This window comes from Andrena cerasifolii, chromosome 5 (assembly GCF_050908995.1).
Source record: "Andrena cerasifolii isolate SP2316 chromosome 5, iyAndCera1_principal, whole genome shotgun sequence".
NCBI lineage: Eukaryota > Metazoa > Arthropoda > Insecta > Hymenoptera > Andrenidae > Andrena > Andrena cerasifolii.
In genome coordinates, this window is record NC_135122.1 from 12,296,831 (window position 1) to 12,308,020 (window position 11,190).

At 48.2% G+C, this 11,190-nt stretch overlaps 1 protein-coding gene across 1 annotated transcript in view; it reads left to right on the top strand.

Annotated features, from left to right (window-relative positions):
- The window catches only part of LOC143369079 (retinal homeobox protein Rx1), a 36,321-nt gene extending 30,281 nt beyond the window's left edge, over positions 1–6,040 (top strand). The window contains exons 3-5 of the mRNA XM_076812518.1: positions 2,431–2,528; positions 2,607–2,785; positions 3,546–6,040. Of these exons, the coding sequence (XP_076668633.1) occupies positions 2,431–2,528; positions 2,607–2,785; positions 3,546–3,709 (441 nt within the window). The 3' untranslated portion in view covers positions 3,710–6,040. The remainder of the gene's footprint in view (positions 1–2,430; positions 2,529–2,606; positions 2,786–3,545) is intronic.
- The last annotated feature ends 5,150 nt before the right edge of the window (positions 6,041–11,190 follow it).

The following is an 11,190-nucleotide window of genomic DNA, read 5'->3' on the forward strand; positions in this document are numbered from 1 at the left end:
GGACATTCAATTTGTTCGTTATTTATTATTCGAACGCGACACTGCTCGTCTCGTTGCAGCGAGAAGCTTGCCGAGGGCGGAGAGGGTGGCGCGGGGTTAAGATGGGCCGGGAGAATTCAGGGAGTTAAGCGGGAAATTATAGAGTGAATTACATAATAAAACGAGGTAGAGAGAAATGCTCTCTGGTCGACGGCGAGACGAAACACAAGCGTCGAAGACGGGACGCTGTGTGTATGCGGCCTGCTTGGGGAGGTGTAGGCGCGCGAGCGCACGGGGCCGCGTCTCGTCACAGGCCGCCGGAGACGAAGAGGATATTCGACGCGACGGAAGTCTTGCTGGGAAATCCGATTTCAGGATCTGCAGATTCTCGCGAAATCTGATTGGTTTAGTTGTTGTATCCTGGTATCGCGCCAATGAAATAGCTGTGTAAACGATAGGAATTCCTCTGTCGCGTGTCCCGGCACCCATTAGCCTGTATTTTATACGATGAATTTTCGAGCACGTCCCGCGACCATTAATAAGCCGCAGTGAAGCCACAATGTTTCGCATAAAGCCGGATCCAGACTTGAATGCGTATACGTTGAGCAGGCTGAGAGCGCACGAATGACGCATGCGGAGAGGTCGAAAGTGTCATTGTGTCTTTCTTCGTCAACTTCTGTGCTTAGCTTAGCCCACTCCACAGTCGTAAAGATGGTGTGATTAGCTAAATAAACTTACAGCTCAACCCTCCGAGTCATCCTGTTTACCAATACAGGGTGATTTTCCAGCGACGCCTGGTACCCCGTAGCGAGGACAACCCCCCGCAGTGGCTCACCGAATTTTATGGGTTTCGACCCTTGAAACGGTTGGAATACCATTAAAAAGTCAGAAATGTCCAGGAGTTTCTCATCAGATCTTTGCGAAAACGACGTCAATTGATTCCGTATGTTTCGCCGATGAAACTAACACCAAGAACGACGTAATTCGAACCATAATGAAGGAAATTTCATGAAAAATTGATTTATATCATTTTAAGCTGAATTCGTTAAAAATAGTCTCGTGTGATTTTTCAACACAACATCGAGTCGGTCAGGCTGTATGAATTAAGAACAATGCAGGGTGTAGTGAAGAAAAGAAAGACAAATTATTTAGTAAAATAAAGTTTTAAAGTCTATCATAGGGTAAGTCGCGGAGAGATGGCCCACTTTTTTTTAAAATAATCAGTACACCGTGAATTTAGTAGTTTTATAAAGGACAGAAATATATTTGCAAGGGGAAATACAGTTAGATAAATAATATAAAATTGAATTAAAAAAATAATCATAAATTTAAAAAAAATAAAATAAAATTGCAATCTATGCGAAGTCTGGATCCGGCTTAAGCGTGACGATGTGACTTTATCGAGGCTGAAGAGGGATACCCTCGACCTGACCGATCGTTCGCGGTACTACCATCGATGGATCCCTCCGTCTCGTTCCCATTGCCACTCGTGCACGGACACACTCAATAGGGCCTATCGGCGTGTCTCCGCGGCGCTGAATAATTCATAAGGCGAGAGAAGCCAACAGCCGATACTTATCGCGATAGATTTTAGCGGGCTGCCAACAGCAGCCATGTTACAATAAAGAAATCAACATGGCCGACCCGTCCCTTTCATCCCTCTTCGCCTCGTTACGGCTGCCGTTCTTGCTCGCCCTTCTTGCCCGGGTCCACACCTTGGCGGAGCGCCGTCACTTCGCTCACTTTCGATTTCGCCCCGCAGCCACGTTACCCTCTTGATGTCGAAGAAGGGTGGTCCCCGCACGGACTCACCCTTCTTACCTCCTTTTCTTGCCCCGCGCTGCCTCCAGAGGTGGACCGCCCCGCCCAGAGAGAGACATTTCCTCCTTTCGAGGGGTTGCTCGACAAAGGCCGAGCAAAGGAGCGAACTCGAAGAAACGGACGGGACAGACGAAGAGAGGAATAACGATAGAGCGGTAGGGCCAGTGATGCAACGAAACGAGAGGGACGATGGCCCGAAGAAAAGTAGCGGCAAGGGAGCGCCTGAGACGGCTGAAGGAAGGAATGTTTGCAGAAGGAAGAGAGATGGAGGATAAGGGAGGTTTGGCTGCCACTTTTCTCGCCTCGCAACTCCATTCTCCTGGCCACCCTCGGTTTAGGGGTTGCCTCTCTCCCTTTCGAACTCCCCGTGGATCCTCCTCCTCGTTTCTTCCCGTGTAGTAAAAATTTCCCGACTCACTGGCCCCGCGTTGTGCGCCGGTCCTCGCGTCTTCTACCCCCAATTTCGCGCGAGCTGAACCGCGACCTCCGGATTGCGTTCACGCTTCCGCCTCGTTTTGCTCGCCTCGGGACGTCTCTTATTAGAAGCTAAGGAGAAGTCCGATGTATTTTAGATTGTTCGTTAATTATGTAGGAAAGTTGAACTAACGTGTGATGTTTCTCTCGTTCCAGGTGTGGTTTCAGAACAGACGAGCAAAATGGCGCAGACAGGAGAAGATGGAAGCAGCGAGACTCGGGCTCAGCGAGTACCACCACGCTGCCAATATGAGGTAATTCTCGTGAGAATTATACAAACCTTGCTCGTCCTTTTTGCTCAAGGTAATCGTAACACCCTGTCTTTCTCACAGAAACGTAGCTGGCCCAGCTCTGGGTCTGCCAGGAGATCCTTGGCTCACTCCTCCAGGGCTATTAAGCGCTCTTCCTGGCTTCCTGGCTGCTCCCCACTCGGGATATCCCAGTTATCTAACGTCCCCGAGACGACTGCCGTCGCCGCCGAACGTAGCCGCCGTTGGAAATGTCGTTTCTGGTAAGATCTTCGTCCTAATAATGTTTCCTCGATAGTCTGATACTCGATACTCGAGAGAATAGCGAACTAACAAGGGAAGATCCCGAACCGAATTAGAAAAACATTGCTCGTTGTGCAGCTTAAGGCACCTTACAATGGGATCCAAAAGTTCTTCGATTGTCGCGGAGCACAGTTCCGCAATACAACAATAGTTGAAATTATATATAAAAAAATATGGATTATACTGTTTTATAATTATTTAAACATCCAGTTCAGATTTCACGTGAAAACCCGAATTTTAGAAAACATTATTCATATTTTTGTTTATAATTCTTTTCTAAATGTTTAAACAATCGATAAAACTTTTACGATTTGATAAATCTAATTAAAAGAAGTAACTTTTGTCTTGAAACTTTTTTTCTATCTCTGACGGATTGTGTGTTATAAAATAAAATCGAAAAATAGCCGAATCTTCAGGGGTAAATTTCACCCCCTTAGAGTGATTTTGGGCAGCGAAAAAAATTGCGTTGTAATCAGCAAGAAATCCCCTACAAATCCACAAAGTTTCAGAATTTTTTGAATTTTCGGGTTCGGGATCTTCCCTTGTAAGCCACGTGCATTGTCGCTCGAGATGATTGCAAGTACTATCGGTCGATATTAACTAGGGCATTCGCGAAACATCGAAATGCTAGAATACCAAATCGTTTGGCATACAGTAATAGTGATTCTTCTTCAATGATCCGTAGGATGTTTACGCAGAAACTATCCGTTTTGTCGACAGGAGCCCTAAGCGCGGGGATGACGAGTATAGGGAACGGAGGGCACGTTCCAGCAGCGCCTCCAAGTCCGCCGGGCCACGATCCACGCACCACCAGCATCCAGGCTCTGAGAATGCGAGCCAAAGAGCACGTCGAGAGCATCACCAAAGGGTTGCAGATGGTCTGAAGTTTAACGTACAACCGAGGAGGGCTACACACCGCGTTCGACAGCGCCGTAGCCACGCTCTTAACACCGCCGGCGTGACCAGAAGCGAAGCAACTCTACCTTCCACCCTTCGAACCCCGAGGAATGCCGGAGTAACAGAGCAGACAGAACCGACAAACGCGTCCTCCCGTCACCTCTTCCCCGGTGGGTGGACCACACGGACACGTTCTATTCCAGTGTGACGTTTTATCGGTTATCGAACACGATGAAAAGTACAAGGACTCTAGCGACGAGACACGGGCGATCATTGTTCGAGGCTAATTTCAGCGGTAATCGAGAACCAGAGGCTGGCTTCTGCTTCGGTTATTACCTGACTGAGTGGTAGACGAGATTTGTAGTATCGTTCTTCGATACGCGGGAGGAGCCACATGTTCGTTCGAGTTCTCGGTGGCAGAGAGACACGGAGTCCGTTCCGGGATGATCAGCTTGGTGCCGCGTACTATAGTTCACGGAAATAGTGCAATAAGGGAGAAGGTTAGAGGCGCGTAGAGACTTTTTGTATCGTCACGAAGGGAGAGTAGATTTAAAATCCCAAAGACAAGTTCCGTTCGGTGGGCTCGAGTTGTCCGAGCTACGACGGACCACCCCCCTCTTTAACTTCCTGAACGGTACAGCTCAGTAAGTAATGTATTGCATATAGTTTTAAACAGAGGCGAAAGTCGATTCTCGCGGAAGCTTGGAAGAGAGTACTCTTACGAGATGGATGTTATTTTACGCGCGTCCGGGAACGGAGAAGAATGCGGAGCGTTTGAGGGTCGGCTCGAAAAGTGAACGTTGCTGGATCTAACACGTTAGCTCGTGGCCATCACTACCCTTAGAGAAATTAAAGTGTTAAATCGTGCCATCTCGGTAAAGAGAACTGGATAACCGCCTTTCCACAGAGTTACACATCGTCGGACCAATCATTCGCGATTAATAAGAACATTTCAGTTGAACTCTGGCTAACGTGTTAACCGATCGAGTGTCTGAGACAATCGCGCCTGGATGCACACAGAGGAGCATCGGATTGCAACCCTGTTGTTCGTGATGAAGTGAAACGATTTCGCTCGTGGAGACACGCGACGTATAATGTTACTTGCCAAGGCCACGAGCCATGTTCAGATCATGGAGTTAAGAGTGCGCACCATGCTTTCGACTCGATTTCCAGGTAGACGTCTCAAAGAGTGAAACTCGATCGAAAGTTACTACCCCCGAGTCAAAGTTCTTCAAAATTTCGAGTCCATCAGCTGGCATTCTTAACACGATCAACAGCCACGAGATGTGCTTTGAGCGCGTGCTCTGAACACGGTTCCACGAATCAAACTGTGCTGATGAACGACCAAGCAAGACCTTTCGCATAGGAATGGGATGCCACTCGATCGAATCGGTCGGTGCAAGATAAACACACAAAACGATCTATCTCGAGCGAAATAAATTGGTACAAACTGCGAAGGGTCAACGACCCAGCCGAACGATCGTTCTCTCCGCGAACTGCTGCCGAATCCGATATACGATTAGCATGATTTATTTGGTAATCATGTACCTCGAATAGAAGCGAGAGATCGAGAGATGCGTCAGGTGAATGAGAGCACTGGCACGTGTGTTTAGCAGCGACACGTGTCACTCGTCTGTATCAGACAGCAGAATTCGCGAAACGAGGAAAATTGGCTGTCGCGTGAATTTTCATCTGTTTTTTGGTACAGGGGCGTGTGTCACGCAGCCCTCTGTTCAACGAAGCGATTTCTCCCGGAATTCGTTAGCCGAACGAGGCGTATCGCTGCTGGATCGAGCCTCGTGGTTTCCGAGAGACTAGATAAATATCTCTTGTAGCATATAGATTCCAAGGTACAGAGGCGGAGGCAGACGCATTTTGACATACACAATATTCTGCAGTATTAATACGTTAAGGTGAAAAATTGTGCATAGTTACGTAATAAACGACTACCGGTACGCGGATCTGTAAGCTCGGGAGCGGACTGGCGCTGCGAACGAAAGAGGTGGGAGTGTTTGGATGAAAGGAGGAACAGAAATGGTGACTTCGAGGTCACTGGAACGTTTCGCATCGAGGGAGGAAGGGTGAAAGTGTACCTATCCTATCTTACCACCTCTTTACTTTATTTCACTTGGACACTCGTGTTTCACCTTTCTTAACGAAGTCACACGATCAAGTAGCTTTAGAGTCGATCCACTTGCGCCAGTCAGCTCCCAAGCTGGTCGAAGGAGAGCAAGTAGAGGGTGAAGACAGAGCGTAGACAGTTACCCACCCCCGAACGTCTATTTGTATATATACCTGCTCGTGATAAAATAAAATTTGATGTACATATTTAATCATACCACACGTCGTTTCAAGAGTCGACCTCCCTGTTCGAAATAAAACCACGAAACAGCCCCGACGAAATTCGCTCGTCTTACAAAACTCCTCAGCGAAACGTCCTTTCTCTACAGCTTCAAACGGTCCTTCTTCGACGGGGATCACGTCCAGATCGGTCTTTTCCCGCAGCACCGCTCAACTATTTCGTCCGCCACGTGCACGCGTTAATAGCGCGGCGAGACGCGGAGATAATATCCTCCCGCAGAACGGGGTTCGATGGAAACGCGGGGGAGGGTTATTGGCGCGCAGCCGCGCGGCTCCACGGATTTTTAATTGTTCCGTGCGAGATCGCGCGTATTTGTTAAAGAATTAGCATTTCAAAGAACGATTTCAATTAAGCTTTAATTAATCTCGCTGGGTTGCACCGTGCCGAGCTGGGGCACCGTGCATCTCGTTATCCGCCTTACTTTCGACTTAATTGAAATCGAAGATCCACCTGGGACAAATTGAAGAAACCGAGATACCGGAGGAAGGAGAGAGAGAGAGCAGGGTTATTAAAGCAATCGTTCAGGCCACTTGTCCGACATTCTGATCGATACCGCGGACTATTCAGTGAGTTATTCAACGACTACGTTTCAGAAAAAAATTGACGGATCAAATGCATTTCATTAAAGCGCAACGTTAAAGTTTGCCACCTTTTAAAAAAACTATTGAACTAAAAGACACGCCACTCTATATTCGATCGTGAAAGGGTTAATAAAAGAGGGGTGTGCGCGAATATTTCCTCCTCGCCGATGAATCGAATTATATTCGACAAACGCGACTGTCCCCTTAATCCACCCATCGTTGCTAGAGGACTCTGGTACAAAGGATCGTTTGAAAACCTGTAAAAGCGCATCCACCCACCTCGAAAATTCCCGATCACGGCCAGACGCACTGGTTATCTTTTTCGTAGGTGGGGTAGGGTGAGAGGGCAGGGAAAAAGCGGTGTGCTGCGACGGGGCGTGAAAGGATTCGACGTTAACAGCACCAACAACGCCGGCCTGCTGGAACAATGCTGCTGAATGGTCCCTGAACGATTAGGTATTCCAATCGTCGCGTTAGGGGTCGCTGTGAAGTGCGGCGGCGGCAGCGGCGTCGGCGGCGTCGGAGGGTTGGAAGCGGCTGGTGGCGGTAAGAGGGTGGCAGAACTCGCCCAATAAAATGGTAATTCCTGTTTGCCCAAGTTAACCATGCGAGCGAGCCTGGAGATTCGAGTCCATGCGTACTCCCTAACTCCAAAGACTAATAATACGTCGAGGGACGGGGAGGGCGCAGGGAGCGGGAGAGACAGGGGGCTGCCAACAGTGATATAGTTGTAGGGAAGAAGCCGTGAAAGCGGTCGGCGATCTTGAATCCGCTGAGCGGAATTCAAGGCGTCAAGAGCTAGGCGAACAGCGAAGAATAGAGAGTCCGTGGGCTGGAAAAATAGAGGGAGCTAGTCGGGTAGCCAGAGCCTTTAGAGTGGACTTTGTAGTGTCTGTTGCAGTAACAGTTCGGTATTGGGTTCGCTGGCTGGCTCTCGTAGTGACGCGACTTGGAAACGGGCTTTTTAATTACATCTCGCCAAGTTGAAGCTCCGATACAACCGAGATTTAGAATTTGTAAATTGTAGAATCGCTATTCGTAGGGATGTTGAATATAAGAAGGTTCTTGTACGGGTGGAGCACGAAATTTGTGCTAGGAAATGACATCGCAGGTAATTGATTTTACCTAACTGACCAAGTCACCAATATACATGATGCATCGCGTTACGGAGCGGCGCAGAGATTGGAGGCGGCGAGCAATCTCTTAAGGGTCGAAATTGGCACGGAAATCGTGGCTTTATTAAATTTGTTTAGGGACAGGTACAAGGGGGTGCAGGGTGGAAGGCGATAAGAGCGGCGGAGGACCTAAATTCTCAGAGAGCCGACGTCGTCCGTCTAATATTGCTCGATGCCTGGCCTGCCTAACCTTATTGCCTCGACAAAGTAAAGAACCGACAAGAGACCCGAATAAGACCAGTTTAGGAGACCAACCAGATCAATGAAACACCAAACCAACGGGGCGGAATCCACAAACAGTTCCGAAGACAATTCGGTGGCTACGATGGAAATGGATACCCCGAGCATTCGGCTGTAACAGGGCCAAAGATCTTCGACCTGATCTTGAAACGGCAACGCTTTGTTTGCCCATTTATCTGTTCACTTTAGTACGCACAGGGCACTCGACTTGATATTGAAATCTTTCTCCAAGGACGGAATTAGTTCTGGGTTTGGATAAGACAGATCGGGCAGTACGATAAGGAAAATTGTCCCGAGCTTACGTCACGAAGACCCATTATCGAGTATAAAAAATCTTGCGCGGAAGTTAGGTTGGGTTAGGTTTATTTTTCCTTTGGTACAGTTACAAAGATTATACTCCCCATACCAAAGCGGCATCTCAAGAAAACTTCTTATGTAGCCCAATGAACTCTAGTCCCTTTTGCGCGGAAGTTTTCGTTCGAAATTGGGGAGCTCCTTTACCCAACAAATCCAATTACGCGGACAGTCGGCGATAAGTTAAGTCCAGCACATAGGCCTGAACGCAGAACAGAAACTGGAAATAGGCATGGCGAGAGGAAAAGGAAGAAGGGAGCCAGACGAAGGGGAAGAGCAGGGAGCACAGGTGAGGATGTTCCGGCAACGCCACTCAAGCCGACTATTTAGCATTATTAATTAGAGCCAAAGTCATTCTAAGTTGGCAAGTACATAAGCAGAAATAATATTTGCACGGACGTTCATTAGACGGTGGCGTGGCGGAGGGAACGAGATGGCGCCGCAAACGGGACGGGATTCTCATTAAAATAACCTTGCCTTTCCTACTCGTCAACCCTTCCCTCTCCTACCATGCAGCTTCTGTCGCGGTGGGGCAAAAAAAAAAAGAGAGGCAGAAGAAGCAAAAAGAAGGAGCAGAAAGAATAAAATGCCGAGAGCGGGGATGAACAAAGTGGACGACCACCACCCCTCTCTCTGTCCTCCTCCTCTGTCGCCACTTTTCTCCTGTTTAACCCTCCTGAGCAGCGCGTGAGACGTAGACTGCAGAGGAAAAGAGAAGACTGGGGTGGGGAACGGACGAAGGAGGAAAGTGGGGGGAGGGGGGGAGAACGAGTTACCGGGGGTAGTTTGGCTACCACTAGGTAACTTAAATGAAAGTCGCGGTTACCCCCTTAACGCGAAAATACGCTGAGGGAAAATTTCGTTTTTTCACCCTGATTAATGTAATACCCGACGTTGCTGCTGCCACGCTGCTGGCCACGCTAATTGGTCATTCTCCTGCTCGGCTTTGATTCTCCTCCTCCGTGGTGGTGGCTTCACCACCTGTGCAGCTCCACGGTAAACGCGTGTACCTCGTGTGCACGCGCCAAGGGTCGCCATCTCCCGCGGGAATAACTGGAAATAAATTTTCCCCGCATGGCGGATTAAACGGTGCCCACTCGCGAATCCGCGCGCCTCAAGGAAGCGTACTGAACTCCCGAGGGCACGAATTTCCGCGGAATTTTCATGCTGGACTTGGCAAGAAGTTAAAGCGAGTAATAGCGGGGTAAAAGAGAGAAGATTCTATTTGATTCCACTTTAAATCGGCATGTGTTTTAGCGGCAACGATTCTTCTACGTTCTCGCGTAGAGCATAGAAGAAGGAAGAATTAGGACATCGGTGATCGCACCAACGCCCCCATTAAACCCGGGTGGAGCTGACGCGATCACAGATTGCTTCCAGTCGAGCCACTTACGGAGTCTCAGCACTGGAAAGTTAACTCAGTTAGAGGAGAACGGGGACAAACGTAACGGTGTCATGAAAGTAACACACCATCTGCGTCCTTCCACAAACATTTCCAAAACGTTTGCTTCATACAGTTACAAGTGTATAGTGTCTCTTTTATTGTCCTGAGTGACGCTGAGCAGTAACACGAATCGTATACCCTGGTCAAGCTGAACTTGTTATTTAGATCATTCAGGTAAGTTTCTCCTATTTTTTTTTTTTTTTAATATTCATACATAAACTATAGATATTAAATCAATTATTTACTAGAGCGTTCTTATATAATGTGTTTATAAGTTCCTGCATTTTGATTTTAACAAGTTTTGTATAGTTCGTATGTTATAACAGTTCTATTCTAAAAAACATGGCTGGGGACAAAAGTAACACGTCGCTACGAGGACGAAGGTAACATGTTACTTGGGCGAGCAAAATAGCATACAGGATTGTAGGCTAGGCGAAATGTAAAAAGTTCTGCTTTTGTCCCCGCTCTCCCCTGCCCCGGCATCGCCAGTTCCCGTCCTGAGGACATGTTCCTGGGAAAAATCGCCCATGAAACAAGTCCCTGGGGTAAGGATCAGACTCCACCGTCGCCCTAAACCCAAAGAATTTGCCGCGCTGCTAACGTATCCATCGCTATGCGAAATAAAATTACCAATCTGTCGACACGGATCGAGCCTCTGATGAAATAAATAAATATCTAATTTACAGTCGAAAAACGGCGCATGTAATCCCGTGAATGAACATTCCGGGTCATCGAGCGGGATTAAACACAGGAATTTTCAAACTCGCGTAGCACGACGACGCCAAGTTTTTCTCTGCCGAGCATCGATCGAGCAGATATTTTTCATCCGCGCCCGTTCATTATAAATATAATCCACTTGTCCGCCGTTCACCGGCAATCAAACTCTGCATTTCCAGCGAATTTATCATTATAATACGACCAAACGGTAATCCGTTGAAAGCTCGACGCACACACGGGCACCCACACCCCGGGAAAACAATATATATTTTTTCCCTCCCATTTCAGCGGCCCCGCGAACAATCTAACGTTCCAATTTCGCCCGGGAACGTCATAAATCGGCCAGCGGCGTAATAAAAGGATAATAAAGTCGCGAATAACGTAGCGCGTCGACGCTTTAATTAAACAATTTCGCCAGATGGATGGCCGTTTGGTAATTGGAAAAAAATCCGCGGAACCGGTATCGAGGCATCGAAGGCCGACTTCCGGCTGGTTGGGTGACGGGCACAGGGGTTGGTCGGTAAGAGGGGGCGTCGTTTGGTAGGTGGCAAGTGAGGGTTGTGACGGACGGGCGGAGAGAGGTTGGGGGCAGGAG